Source organism: Dermacentor silvarum, chromosome 9 (genome assembly GCF_013339745.2).
Source record: "Dermacentor silvarum isolate Dsil-2018 chromosome 9, BIME_Dsil_1.4, whole genome shotgun sequence".
Classification (NCBI taxonomy): domain Eukaryota; kingdom Metazoa; phylum Arthropoda; class Arachnida; order Ixodida; family Ixodidae; genus Dermacentor; species Dermacentor silvarum.
In genome coordinates, this window is record NC_051162.1 from 128,235,789 (window position 1) to 128,251,536 (window position 15,748).

At 48.6% G+C, this 15,748-nt stretch overlaps 1 protein-coding gene across 1 annotated transcript in view; it reads left to right on the plus strand.

Moving 5' to 3' along the window:
- Window positions 1-15,748, plus strand: part of LOC119464279 (venom metalloproteinase antarease-like TtrivMP_A) — a 34,496-nt gene that overhangs the window by 10,719 nt on the left and 8,029 nt on the right. The window contains exons 5-11 of the mRNA XM_037725186.2: window positions 2,210-2,266; window positions 5,184-5,332; window positions 8,045-8,116; window positions 8,905-9,029; window positions 9,975-10,024; window positions 10,740-10,848; window positions 10,927-11,064. Of these exons, the coding sequence (XP_037581114.2) occupies window positions 2,210-2,266; window positions 5,184-5,332; window positions 8,045-8,116; window positions 8,905-9,029; window positions 9,975-10,024; window positions 10,740-10,848; window positions 10,927-11,064 (700 nt within the window). The remainder of the gene's footprint in view (window positions 1-2,209; window positions 2,267-5,183; window positions 5,333-8,044; window positions 8,117-8,904; window positions 9,030-9,974; window positions 10,025-10,739; window positions 10,849-10,926; window positions 11,065-15,748) is intronic.

Here is a 15,748-nt window from a genome sequence, read left to right on the forward strand (position 1 = left end):
TCCATTCTAGAGCCTTTAGTACACTTTTGGCACTGCAATTAGTGATTTAAAGAAATGCTTCATGCATGGTTTCACTTGGAAACTCTAGTGTACGAATGGGTTTCACGAACAATGCTTTCCTCGCCATTATGACAGTCAATTGCTTCCGTGGCGGGAGCGGTGTGCCATGTTGTCGATAAAGACTTCTTATAGATACGCCACTATGAAACATTTCGTTGCTTTTAATGGTTGGGCTCTCGATCCTAACCACGGAGCATGTCTTTCAAGTGATTGCTGTTATGGTGTTGGTGAAGTATGCACTATACGTGATGCGCAGTTGTATTAGCAGCCATGAACAATGCTTTTTCTGGGTGCCTATTTCGCAGAACGGCGAAAGAGGGTAGCAGGTTTTTATTGCGATAGCAATTATGTGGACACTCAAAAGCAGATTTCTGCCGTCGGCGTCGCCGTCGCCGTCGCCGTCGCCGTGAGGTTCCGTATGACGTCATTTGGAGATGAAATCGTCGCCGCGCGCCGAACGCTGTATGTGCGAGTGAAAGGGCGCGAGGGGCGCGTCTTTCACGGGGAGTGAACGCACGGCGGAGAACAAACGCGCGTTCTGCGCCGTGCTCGCTTAAGGGCTGCAGAAGTAGGCGTCTCGTTTCTCCTTTACAATCACCATATATGTAGAGCAAACGCGCCCTCTTCAGACGCGCGAGAGGCCGTGGGGGAGGGGGAAGGAAGGGAGGGAGGCGACGTTTAGCTGCGGCACCAAGTGCCTATTTATATCAGAGGCTCCAGCAACAGTCACCAACGCCGCACGCATTTTGAGCTAACGCGGGCAAAACGCCGATGGCGTCGACAACAGTTCTGCGTGTTGTTGCTACCAAAGCCGCTCACCTTACTTCGTATGACATTGCTGTGTTGCTATCGCATTCATTGCTTCGCCCTTAGGGCGAAACTGTGACATTTTTTCATACAAAGTGCGCACCTACCTCTTCCTGTTACGAATTATTGCAGCGCCCACATTTGACTAGAACAACTCGCTAGAGCAATAAGGACCTTGATGAAAGCTTCGAAGGCAGTATCCTTCTAGTAACATACCAAGATTGCTGTTTCGTGCAAAATGCAATGTCTACCATAACTCAGTTCGAAGGGAAAATTTATGCTTTGAGCCAAGCAGTACAACATTTCTCATGCTGAATTTCTAGACATTCTCTTTGCTCAATATTTATGGACACATACGGCCAACCTCTGCATTGCAAAAGCAGTACACCCCTTCAACTCAACATAGTTTGCGATATACAAGCTGCAAATTTTCACGATTCACGCATTTCTGAAAAATAAACTGCAGTTTAGGCGAGGCAGCAGCAAGCAGCCGAAACATGCTTAATGAAGTACAGTTAACGCAGCATGCACGAAGCGAACGAGCGCGCGCAGCACCCGAGTGAACCGGAGCGAGCGGCGTCCTTGCCGTGACGTCACTCACGAGATGGCACCACTCCAACTTCTCGCCGCTAATATGGCGACGATGGCTACGAGATGCCGCCAGAGTAACGCGCGTCGTTAAGGTGCCTCGATGCGCTCGCTCGCTGCCGCGCCGTTCACAGGGGCGCGGGCATCGAGGCACTCAATGCGTCGTCTGTTCACCAAAGCACTGCGTGAGCGGTGGTCTGTCTGCGGCGGCTGCTATGAATCGCGCCCACGCGTCAGCCATGCGCTGCCTCGCGCGATCTCCCGATTAGCGAGACAGTCTTCGCTCCGTTTGGAACGTGCCGCGCGAGACAGACTATATATCGCGAAATTATTACACGTATGGAGCTGCGCTCAAATTTTGCATTAGAGAGTCTCGTAATTATCGGTGTTTTTTTTTTTTTTTTTTTTGCTGCCTAAATATTATTCATGGCGGAAGCTGATGCTGTACAAGGAAAACACGCATGCGAATATGAGTTGGTTTGGTTTCCTTCTATGGATGGCGGGGGGTGTATTCATTTTGAGTGATTCATCAAAAGCGAGATCGAATAAGAAAAGCAATTGAGTGATAGTTTTTATTAGAGAACAATGGGGACATTTTGGCAAGGCTATGAGCATGTGCATATGAGTTGTTCGAAAAGATTTGTTTCCTTGTGTCGTACTTCTTTGATTATCCTTTAGATATAATAACGGTATACTGACTGACGCAGTTGTGTATCCGTTTATTCATGTTTATGCACTCCATATTTTTTTTCAGCACAGGCGCAATCGCCATATAGGAGAACTCAAGTGATTTATCCTGGAACACGTCACGGTTAGTTTCACGCCTGCTTTGCTTATGCAAACGGCGAGATTTGGGGAGCACATGTTATAGCTTAAATACTCTTGTGTTACTCTTGGTAACATTAGCCACCGACAAATTTGGTGTGCCAGTATCAAGGGGACAGCCAAATCTGCCAGCAAGTTAAAGCAGCTCTCACTCTTTATAGCTATGATATTTTATTCATTACAATACCCAGCAAGAGCGTAACCATGGCGTCTGCCTATCACGCTGGTAGACAAGAGCCCCTAAGCAAGCAGTAAACATTCTGGCCACTTACTAAGGGCACTCAAGTGAAAGAATCGTTCTGATAAGAGGCATGTTACGAGGCATGTTACAAATTATGGGCTGCAAGAAATGTATTTTGTTGTACAACAAATAGCGTCGTCATTTCTGAAAAAAAAAATAGATTTTATTGTGTGCCAAATAGCGTGGTTTTCCTATTTGTATTGTATAAAAATAGCAATTCTTTAGCGCTTACCAGCAATCATCTAAATGTCCTGCAGTTCTAGACGATAGCGTTTGGGCTTATCGTAATACCAATGTGTTATTCAGCTCACAATATTTCGATGCTTGCTGGCAGTTCCAGATACATGCAAATTTGCGTCGTGCACATCACACCAAAACAATGCAAATTTTACGCAAACCATTATTAATTCTGTATATATTACATGGTTAAAACGTTTAATGTGCGCTCAATGCATTGGGAATGCTTCAGTTCAGCTCACGCTCACACGTGATGAATCGAGTAATCTATTTGTTGCGTAAACAAACAGGTCTGAGCAGCCGCTAGAGACTACTTGACAATCATGTTCGCGAATCCACTTTCCGCTATTACTGGGGACGTATTCTGTGACGATCACTTTCGGCGATGCTATCACCTTGGCCACGCCTTGGCCATCAGGCGCACGCCGATTTGCTGGTTGAGCACGTAGTTGATCACATAGTGCTCCACCAGCCAGTCAGCGTGCGCCTGACGACCGAGGCGTAGCCAAGGCCATAGAATCGCTGAAGTGGATCGTCGCAGAATACGTCGATCCCCTGGCTACAACAGAAGAGAGTGAGATATATTTTATTGAATGAAAGGCACAGAGGTCGTCCTAAGCTAGTCTGTTCTAGCCAGCTACTCTGCACAGGAAGAAGAGGAGAAAGGGAAGAAAAGAAGAGATGAATGATAATGATGATGACAGATCAGAGGGATCCCAGATGCTCGATCTTGCAGCACTGCTAATGGCACGGGCCGACATTGATGTTGTGGAAATGTTCCAGAACATCACTCAATTAAGGCACATCAATAAACTAATGCATGTACAATAGACGTAAACGGTACACAGTGCGAGGTTCCCACGAAAAAGTTCAATTTCCGAGCAGTTTGTCCTGGCAGCCTGTGAAAGCGTACGATCCTACGTCGTTTCATAGGACGTAGCTAAAGAGGTGCCACGCCTGTACTTAGTCATGCGGTTTCCAAAAAGTGGGCATCTATGGCAAGCAAGATAAACTACTGTGGAATAAAGAAGAAAAGTTATGAAATGTCGGTTTGTGGTGGCAAACCACCTTGTTTCAGAGATATATGTATTACAGTCGAACCCCAATATGTCGAATATGATGGGGATCACAAAAAAGTTTCATATATAGGTAATTCGATATATGAAATGAAGATTTTAAACAAAAAGTTGCAAGGGGACTTTGCAGCTGTTCGTTATACACAACAATTCGTTATATGGCTGTTCGATATATCCGGATTTGACTGTAATGATAATAATAATAATAATAATAATAATAATAATAATAATAATAATAATAATAATAATAGTAATAATAATAATATAATTTCTATTTAACCATAAGATACACCACAAAGGGATTAATTCTTTAACATAGATGTTAACATAGATATACGAATAGCTCAGCATATCGTAGTTCCCTACGGGTATCGAGGGAAAACATATGTCCTGGCAACTTACTCTGGGTACAACCTAACGTGGCATATATATCTTAAAGATACAGTTTTAAGAATAAAATTAAACAAGTGTTACGTTTGTAAAACTTGAAGGCGAAAGCCTGATTGCACACTTGCACACTTTTTGTCACGATTAAGATACGTTTATGAAGAATTTGGAATTGGAATCAGCTAGCGCAAGACAGGGGTAATTGGAGATCGCAGGGAGAGGCCTTCGTCCTGCAGTGGACATAAAATGATGATGATGATGATGATGATGATGATTATGATGATGATGATGATGATGAATTGTGGCAAATGTCCATCGGAGCGCACAACAGAACTGACCGAAATCGCCGCAACTACTGGTAGTGGGCCGTCAGTGCCTTCGCAGCGGGAGGGGCGGTATGGGAACGCTGGCATGATGACCGGACGGAGCCAGCGGTGGAAGAAGACGACGAACGCGCGAGCAGTGGCACGAGCACGTCTCTGTGACCACGTGACGTGTGCAATCAGGCACACACTAGGCATACCCTTACTAAGCCAGAACCGTGTAACAGCCATGGCTTCGAAATAAATTTTAAAAGACAGCCATGGCTTGAGGGAAGCGTGCTCGTCTCGTACGCCGCAGGCCTGGGCTCGACTTCCACCTAGACCGAAATGTATGAAATTTTCTTTTCAAAGCCACTAATTTACTTTGCTTGCAGAACCTCCCTGAGAAATATGACGTCAATCCAAGCATTTTTTGACGTGGTATTCCTCTTTGTCGCGTCGGCCCTTTTTCGTCACGGCCCAGTTTCGCCAAGGCCATCGTCAAGGTCACCACCAAGGGCGCCGCCAACTAAGGCCTTAATTGAGTGACCTCGCTTGTGCGTCTAATGCTTGGGATGTGAGCGAAGTAGGTTCATAAGAAAGCACTCAATGCGCATAAGAACGTCACAGTCCCAAACATATCATTATGTCTCCTCTTAGTCTTCCAGAATGCGACATCTACAACGACCACCAGACGACCAGTGTCATCATTTGTGGTTGAAGTTCACATAATGTCTGACGAAGAGCACAGCGCACATTTTAAATCAAAAATGGAATTGATCACTTACTTAGGAATCATGCTAAACGCGGTACGATTTGGTTCCTCTCTTTCTCAAGTTGCAGTATTTCAGTGTTCCTATATCGTTTTTGGTTTTTTGACGTAAGTGGCTGAAGGTTATTAATAGCAATGACAAGTGCAATTTCAAATCCTACCTTCCCAAGCCCTTATTCCTTGTTCTGACATACTCTTTTTATTGCGATAGCAATTATGGACACTTCAAGCGCATTTCTGCCGTCGCCGTCACCGTGGTCGTGGTCGTCGCGGTCAGGTTCCGTGAAAAGTCCAAACACGGTAACATTGTTGCCGCGCGACGTACGCTCTATGTGCGAGTGAAAGCTTGCGAGGGTCAGGAGACGATTGAGGCTCCATCTCGCTCACGCAAGGGAAAAAGGCGAGGCGGAACTGTCGCACGCGAGGAGCGGAAGAGGAAGGGGGGGGGGGGTTAGTCCGGCGCCGGCCGCGCGGATGCCGTATCTTGAAAGCGATCTGCGACATGGAAAAAGTGCACGCCCACGCGGACCTCATCTTCGAAGCGATCTGCGATGTGGACCAAGTGCTACTAGTGACGTTAACTTCGTATGCGCTGTGCTTTCGACGTTTAGTTCGCGTTGAAGCGAGAGACGGCACGAAGGTAAATTCGCTCGCTGCTGTTGCCGCGTCTGCTCACTCCAGCGTTTTGACAGCGAGTTTCCGCTGTGATCGAGCGAGATGTGTTCATGTTTACATGTGTACGCGTTACACCGTGCTTGTTAATTTAGTTAGTAAACGAATGTTTATAGGGCCGATAAAACTACTATCCTTAGTTGGTATAGTTGTCTACTAATTTGCTATCGCAATCAATGCTTCCCTTTCGGGCGAAACTGCAACATTGTTTTTCACTGTTCGTATACCTTCTTTTTCCCATAATTTATGGTACTACGCGTCATCTCATTGACAGATTAAAAAAATCATAGTAATAGATTTACCCAGCCGAGACTTTACAGTAGGTTATGAGGAAAGCTGCAGTATGTGGATGGTTCTGGGTGATATTTAACCTCCTGGGGCTTTATGGGGGAGGAGGCGAGGCGCCAAAAGCACGGTACCCGAGTGTTCTTGCATTCCGCCACCACCGTAATGCGGCCGCCGTGGCCGTGAATCGAACCCACGACCTCTTCCTCGGCCGCACAACGCCTTAGCCACTGAGTCAACGAAGCGAGTTCACATGCACTTTTGTGTAGTGTGCCCTCCCCATTACGGCTTTAATTTTGCACACCGCCATGTGGGCAGCTGCTTGTATGTCTGCACGCATGCTTCTGCTGCTAAATTGATGTTACACTTAACACTCAGCTGCCACGATTCGCAAAAATGGGTGAATGAGTTACGCTTTGTACTGCTTGTCCTTTTGGTGGCAAGGAGCGCTAGCCCCGGGTCGCTTCGCACCGTGTTGCCTACACGCAACAAAACTGCAGCCATTGTCAAGCGTGCACTGTTCTCGCGCTGTTGTAGAGCGCAGCCCTTCGGCAGCCATTACTGCGGTGATCGTCAGCGTTCTACCTCGTAACCGAGCGAGCGAGCACAGCGAAAGATGAGAGCGAACGCGGAGCGCAACGGGGGATGAAAGAAAAAAAGCGGCGAGAGCGAAGAGAGCGCTATAGGATAAGGCTGCAGTGGAACCATGAGGCGGAAAGCGGAGGAGGGTAAGGCGTAAGCGTGAGAAGAAAATAGTAGTGCCACGCAAGATGTTCTCTGCGGCGACGATGGCTACGAGATGGCACAAGAGTAGCGCGTGTCGTCTGTGTGGAAACAAAGCACTGCATGAGCGGAGGTCTGTCTGCAGCGGCGGCTGCGGCTGCCAATCGCACCCGCGAGTTACCCACGCGCTTCCTCTCGTGATCTCCCGATTAGCGAGGCCATCGCGCCATACTTCGCTCTCTTTGTGTTGGGTACCTGGTCATTTTAAGATCGAGGGAAATGAGTTGGTTTATCAACGTGCCCGCGAATTTAAGCTCCGGGCGCCCTCGATTCCCTGGCCAAATCCAACGACAGTGGAAGACGCCGCTACGTACTAAGACCAAATAGCTGGGTGGGTACTACAAGAACATCAGGTAAAACCGCACTATTTTACGCCAACCTCACCCTTCACTCAACACGGAAAAAGCACATGTTCTTCCCAATGTTTAGACTAACACTCTCCTCACCCCACTACAACTTCGGATGCCGTAGCACAGATCACTGCCCCAACTGGCCGGAAATACGGGAAGATACAGAACCCATCTTGTACTCATTTAGCACTGCCATTACCACACCTTATTTCCCTTACCCTAACCCTCCTTCCTGGAGTGATTGGCTTCACTCGGACTCGGCGGATCATCAGCGGTCCATAGCGGAGCAAGCGCTCTTCTTTACTGGGCCTTAGTGCTGGCCTTAAATAAACTTTTTTCCTCCTCCTCCTTTGCAACGTGCCGCACGAGACAGATTGTCCGCGCCAGCCGATACGTATATTGTGAAATGAAAACACGTATACAGCTGCGCTCAAATTTCGCATTAGGGAGTATCGTAATAGTCGGAGAATTTTTTCGCCGTACGTTCGGTGCTAGACATTAGCCTCGAGTGTGCTGTGCTCGTAGGTTTGAGATGTCCGGAGATAATGCACATAAGCTTAGTAAGTACTCACTATAATTCATATCACAAACCTGAAACGGCTTATTTTCTATCACTTTTTCTCCTTAGCATTAAGAGTTTCCGAACGCCTTACTTGCAGATTGGCCTAAGATATCTGGAGATGACGATGCCTACCATTAAATTCAAGCTTGTTGGAGTAACAATGAGTAAGGTAAGTCAAATGAAACAGCAAAACGTTTTTCATATACATAAGGTTTTTTTTTTTCGCAGTGATATTTCTTTGTTATGTATCGTGGCTCCTGTTAAACACAAAGAAATCACAATGAATCACCTTTGACTTTTTACTACTGCATGATTAGTTTGCTTCATATTGACACGCATAGTTATTTATCTTTCTGCGGTGACCGCTTTTCACCGGCCTACAAATGTAAAACGTTATCGCTCGGCGCAGGACGCACCTTCATGTATATGAAGTTTCTCGAATGTTATCGATAGTTCTATCCGTTGTCATCACCGAACCTTGTGTAATCTGATTGTATGCGGAGCGCGAATTGTGTAGTACTTTCTGAAAGACACGCACGCACCAGCGATTACCCTGGAACCTTGGACGAGTCATGTGTAAAAGCTTACGCGCTTGACCTATATAGGGACTTTAGCTTGACCCACAGATCAGATTTTCGACGATCGCTGACGTTGCTCGCCGCTGTCGTTGTGATTGAGTGTTACTTGTTTTGCTGTGCACAAGTTCGCGCAATAAGGAGTTAAGTTTGTAACTCACAGTTTAGACCCTCTATCGTTGTTCATCATCACTACAACGTGATAATATTCCTATAGCTGTGAAAAACATATTCCAGCAAGACGCCCCCAGATGCGCATCACTGCAGAGACTTGCGTTATAGTTTTTTTTTTTTTTTCCTTGCTCGACGTCAGCATGAGAGTGTCTTTTTTTTTCTAATGTGCACAGGACAGAATGTCTAAAACATGCCTTATCAATGGCAGGGGGACGTATTCGCCAGTCTCATTGTAGGTACCTTAGAGGCGTATGAAACGCTCGATAGATTGGAAAAGTATTACAAGGAAGGCAACATTCCAGGAAATCCAGACTTGATATACCTTATGACCAAGTAAGTAAGAACGGCAAACATTTTCCCCTTATTTTTCCTTGCACTAACACGGCAGCGCATAATCTTAAGACTACAATATCACTCAGATTCACACAAACTCAAAGCCACTGGTAGGTCCGACTGAGCCTAATCTATTCCGGGTGAGTGTGGATCTGAGTCTATGTGAGTCCGACTAGGTGTGTTCATGGTAAATAAGTGAAAGATAACCAAGTGAGTAATGATGGCAGAAATTTTTATAACGCAGCTCTTTGGCGCCCGTTCCTGCGGCGAGCGTCGGCGTCGGCGTAACAGAGCGAACGAGCACAGCGAAAGATGAAAGCGAATGCGGAGAGCAGCGGGGGATGAAACGCGCGATGAGTAAAGTGGAGAGGAGGGTGCAGCGGAACCCTGATGCGGAAAGCGGGGGAGTGTATGGCGAAAGCGTGAGAAGAAAAACGTTGTGCGGCGACGATGGCTACGAGATGGCGCCAGAGTAGCACGCGTCGTCTGCTAGGTCTGTCGGCGGCTGCTACTGTGAATTGCGGCCACGCGTCACCCACGCGGTGGCTCTCGCGCCGCGCGAGACAGATTGTCCACGCCAGCCAATATATCGCGAAATGAGAACACGCATGGCGCCGCGCTCAAATTTCGCATTAAGGAGTATAGTAATCGTCTGTGAATGTTTTCTTGCTTTTTACGCTGAAGAGGCAGCGCATTTCATAAGCCGGTAAACTCGCACAGGCACACACTGACATAGAGCTGCCCGTTAATCTGAGTCATCCTCAACGAGTTCAAGTGAGCTTGAGTTAGTATGGGTGAGTCTACGCAAGTGTGCGCGTGGCACATTCACCAAATAGTAACACCTATGTGCCGTACTGGTGACTTTCCTTCCTCGTGCAGTCTATAAGCAATTCGTGTAACGCTATTTTCTTCACGTTTCTGGGTCATTTCACTCGTTCTTTGCAGCCGAGACATATCCACCATTCAGAGAGGATCTCTCGAGAAGCGCGTAGCAGGTAAGGCTCGTCGCCCTCTGCATTGTGAATCGCAGAATAGTGAACTGGGAAAGTTAGAACGGGTTGGTTTCACAGCAGTCAAGGGAACTAGCACAAAACGGAGAAATACGCTGTGAGTTCTGTCTGGCAAATGGGCACTCATTTCATGAGCCTAAGTTTCATTGCAAGAGCAATAAAATGAACCACACTTAACTAGTTTGGCCGTTGAAATAACAGTTCCCTTGCATGCAACTTATTTCCACGTTGCTGGAGTGTTGTATATTTTGTATTGGTATTGGTCAACAGTAATCAAACAAGAGATGTCTCAGCCTGGAGCCATTTTTTTCCACAAGAGCACTTGTCATCGTGAGTCCTCTTGTCAAAATACTGGCTCCAGAGTGTTGCTCGGCCAGTCTTGACCACATCAAGTCTCCATCTTCGTTTTAACTATAGTTTTTGAATAATATTCTATATTGACCTAGGTCAATATAGAATGCAAATAGCAAATGTTGTTTGTATACTACACTATCAGAGACTAATAATGTGCTCTCTTCGAAACGAGCCACTGACAGCTGCAGTGATGCCCAACGAAACTGAGCAGAAATCTACTCACTCAAAAGGCGGTGGGGCCATCTGGAGTCAGGGAAAAGCGGCTTCTATTTGTGCCATTTATATTGGCGCTCGGAAAGCACGTATGAAGAAGTAAAACAAAATGAGTCTTTCACGTCCATTTCAGGACTCGCAAACGTCGCTGGGGTCTGTACTGATCGCAGAGTGGCCATTGGCGAGGATGTTGCTCTATCCTACCAAGGCGTCTTCGCAATGGCTCACGAGGTTGCCCACTTGTAAGTGATTAACAACGGTTACGTTCCCACAACCTCATCGCGGCATGCAAACAAAATTTATCAAATTTTCTCACACAGGCTCGGAGCCCGACATGACCCGAGGGTGTCCAATCTGTGCCCGTGGAAGGCTGGATATCTCATGAGTTACGAAGATGGCGGCACTAACAAGTACCGGCTATCATCCTGCAGCATGGCCAGCATAAGGACTACTGTAGCGTAAGCTGCGAAACTAATTGTTTCGAATTTTTGGCACGGAAGTGTTTTATGCCGAGGTCTGCCATGAACTTCCGTTACAGGATGTGACGTTCAGAGTCAACAAGTAAAATATATATTGTTGACAGGGATGGCGCCGCCATCTAGGAGCGGTAAAACGAAGTGCTGCATCATGGCACTAACGAGCGTCGACAGGGAGCGCTACGGCCGTCACAGCGCAGCGGAGGCTCCAACGCGGTATAGCCTGGTGACGGCACTTTCCGCACATGTCTTTCTCGTCGGATTAGCCTGTGGCACCTCGTCGCCTACGGAGTGCAACTTCAACATGCATCAGCAGTACTTACACACCGCATACTGCTTCGCTTGGGATGGCAACACCGAAAACTGCTGCGCTGAGCGGCTCTGAATGGCAATGGCGTCGACGAGCCAATCTCTCTTTGGTCTGGCGATAGACACGCTAGAGTGAAGCAGAGCGCCTTCGCGTGTTCTCGGCGCACGCTGAGAAATCTGTCAACTCAACTGGCTGCCCAAGACCCTACGCAGTCGGGCCTAAATGTCCGTACCGTCGCCGAAGCAACTCGCCAACAGGACGCCGCCGCGCGCTAAGTAAACCTGCAACATGTTTACCGGCCCGCAAATCGACCGCCTTTGTTGCAGCGGACCGTGAGTTCACGAAGCAAACGTGCAACAGCTTCTGTGAAGACACATTTTACATTCCTGTTCTACCGATTCCTATGAAACAGGGTTAAACGATAACTTTCTTGAAGGAATACTGTTACGAGACGTCCGAATGCTCATTTATTGCTTTAAGTGAAGGTCCTCAATTTCGAAACCCTACAACATGAGCTGGCGGGTCTCAGAGCGCGCTAAATAATTTAACATATGGCAACTTTTCTATACCGAGGCAGTTTTGGTTTTCGTTTCCCAGGTGATTTACGCGTCCCGACATCATGACACATGTGAAGACGTGGAACTAAGAGCTGTGACGTTGTGGCGTTCACTCAGGCTCGCTTGGTGAACCGCTATGCTGCTACACTGGGCCGCGCAACGATTAGTGGCACAGAAGGCAATCGATGTTCAGAGCGTGGTGCCAGCCAATAATTTCACTAAGCGCTCAAGAGGCTACGCACACTATTGTCCAGACGCAGTATTTTTTATTGCCGCATCGCCGCAGCGGTTGATATGTAGAATCGTGAACTGGCAATCTTTCGTTCCGGAGTGCGAATTTTCCAGTTCATAAAATTCTGAGAAAGCAGTCCCGGATTCCAACGACGGACACCAGCGACCATCAAAACGGCTTCGGGAGTGAGTCCATAACAGCTGAAGGCGAAGTTCTAAAATTTTAATTTCCATCCGAAAATTGGTTTTTCGGTGACTATAGTTTAACACGAAAGTGTTTTATCCCGGGTTTCACGACTGATTTTCAGCAATGGATGTAACGGATGTGATAGTTGCCATCTAGGAGCGGTGAAGCGAAGCACTGCATCGTGACACTAACGAGCGCCGACAGGGAGCGCTTCGGCAGTCGCAGCACAGCGCAGGGTCCAACACGGTGTAGCCATAGAATAAACAACCAAGTATAGCCTAGTGCATAGTTTCATACGATAATTACACAATAAAAAATCATGCAATAAAAGTATTATTAAAAAAGTTGTCGCAGTTTCACCCGAAAGGCGAAGCATCAATTGCGATAGCAACTTAGTAGAGAGCTATACGGAGTAAGGATAGTAGTTTTATCCGTTGTACAAACTTGGACATGCAGCAGCACCGGCAACACACAGCACTGTTGTCGACGCCGTCGGCGTTTTGCCCACGTTCGCACAAAATGCGTGCGGCGTTGGTGACTGTTGCCGGAGCCTCTGATATAAATAGGCACTTGGTGCCGCAGCTAATCCCTGCCCCCCCCCCCCCCCCCCCCCCCCCCGCGGCGTTTCGTGCGTCAGAAGAAGGCGCGTTTGCTCTACATATATGGTGATTGTAAAGGAGGAAAGAGACGCCTACTTCTGCAGCCCTTAAGGGAGCACGGCACAGAACGCGCGTTTGTTCTCCGCCGTGCGTTCACTCCCCGTGAAAGCGCGCGTCCCTCGCGCCCTTTCACTCGCACATACAGCGTTCGGCGGCGCGCGGCGGCGATTTCATCTCAATTGACGTCATACGGAACCTCACGGCGACGGCGACGGCGACGCCGACGGCAGAAATCTGCTTTGGAGTGTCCATATAATTGCTATCGCAATAAAAATTGCTGCGGCACAGCTCAGCTGACCCTGGATATACAAAGTGAAAGCTTGGTTTAGCCTGGTTAAGTCTCGGTTTCACTTGGTTAGCCTTTGATTTAGCTGTAATTATTATACTTAGGTATACACTCATCGATATAAGCCAGGTATAAATTATAAACCGACAAGTCCAAGCTCTTCCTTAGTCTCCGACGCTAGCTTCGCGCGCTTGGCATTCCGGACCCTCTCCAGTGAAGCAGTTCGCCGGGCGAAAGACGCGTGTCAGACGCCGCTTGCGGCATGGCCAGACGCTGCTAAGACGTCGCGGGGTAGTCAGACCATAGAGAAAGAAACGCTGCCAGCCAACTGCGGCGGTTGCTAGGCAACGGCGCAGCTCGGGGTGCTTCAACCGGCCACAGCGAAACGGCGAGAATGCATAAAGTGTAGCTTTCGCTACAATATTGTCCGACGCAGGATTCGAACACAGGAACTACAGTGTCTAGAATAAGTATATTCTAGGCACTGTACCGGAACTCTGGAAGACAAGCCCAATGTTGAAACCTTGACGCCACGGGCGATCGCCTCGACACGCGGCATAAAACGCCCTTATGAATTTCTCGCGGGCCAGTGCATTGGGACGCTTGGAGCGTTTCGATTTGGCCGCCTCGACAAGCTCAACCGTTGTAATTAGTAGCGATTGTGCGTGTCTGCAGCGTCTTCTGCACTTCGAAAAGTATATAGTGTTCTGAAATTTACGGCAATGAAGGCATATAAAGGGCAATAAACGAAGCCACAAGAACGTCTAAATCCACAAGCACGAAGATCAGACTAACCCATGTGGCCTCGTATAGCCAGTTAGCGTCGGATTAGCCTGTGGCGCCTCATCGCCTACGGATTGGGGCTTCAACGTGTATTAGCAGTGCACCGCCTACTGCTTCGCTTGCGATGGCACCACATAAGACAACTGGGCCGGTATTTTGTAGCGATGCCTTTAAAGTAAAAAGTGGTCGCAGTTTCACCTGAAAGGCGAAGCATCAATTGCGATAGCAAACTTGTAGAGAGCTATACGGAGTAATGATATTAGCTTTATCAGCTGTATAAACTTGGACATGCAGCAGCATCGGCAACACGCATAACTGTTGTCGACGCCATCGGCGTTTTGCCCGCGTTCGCTCAAAATGCGTGCGGCGTTGGTGACTGTTGCCGGAGCCTGTGATATAAATAGGCACTTGGTGCCGCAGCTAAACGTCGCCTCCCTTCCCTCCCCCTCCCCCACGGCTTCTCGCGCGTCGGAAGAAGGTGCGTTTGCTCTACATATATGGTGATTGTAAAGGAGAAAAGAGACGCCTACTTCTGCAGCCCTTAAGCGAGCACGGCGCGGAACGCGCGTTTGTTCTCCGCCGTGCGTTCACTCCCCGTGAAAGACGCGCCCCTCGCGCCCTTTCATTCGCACATACAGCGTTCGGCGCGCGGCGACGGAAGATCTCCTCTTCCCCGGCCGACACCACCTTTCTGCACTTCGAGGCGTCGTGGAGTTCCTTGACTCGTCAGGGCTCTCCGCACGCCTCTAAGGACATTTCTACAAGCGGGAAGGCCTCACGGCCTCCCACCCCACCCCGGGCCTGACCGGCCTGGCACAACACCCCTGCAGACTCTGCAGCACACCAAGGCCTTCCATCTCGGCCTGATACGTGCCGCCTATGCCTGCCGGTTTTGCTTCGCCCAGCCATGGCGACTCCACTCTATCCCTTCTTTCGCTCCCACTTACCCCTCCCCGTTGGCGCTGAGCCGTGCTCCCTCAAGGGCTGCAGAAGATAGCGTAAACCTTTCCCTTTCCCTCAAGAACCACTTATCATCATCATAGGCGACGATTTCTTCTCCAAATGACGTCATACGGAACCTCACGGCGACGGCGACGGCGACGGCGACGGCGACGGCAGAAATCTGCTTTTGAGTGTCCATATAATTGCTATCGCAATAATAATGCCTTTTCGCGCTTATCGCGCTTTGTCAGTGGTCAGAGCGACGGTCCGCTCACGATATCAACGTTGATAACGCGAGCGGACCGTCGCTCTGACCACTGACAAAGCGCGATAAGCGCGAAAAGGCATTATTACTTTAAAGTCATCGCTACAAAATACCGGCCCAGGCGCGCTAAAAGGAGCAGAAAGGCAATGGCGTCGACGGGCGAATCTCGCTTTGCTCCGGCGAGACACGCCAGCGTGAGGCAAAATGACTTCGCGCGTTCGTGGCTCATGTCGCGAACTATGCCACTGGCATTCCTGCAGCTGTGCGCGTAGCAGCTCGACTGACTGCCGTAGCCACTACAGAGCCGGACCAGAATGCTCGCACCTTCAACGAAGCCACTCGCCAGCAGGACGCCACGCGCCAGCAAATCTGCAACATGGTCGCCGGCATGCAAATAGGGCGCCATTCGCTGCCAGCGGACCACGAGTTCACGAAGCAAACATGCA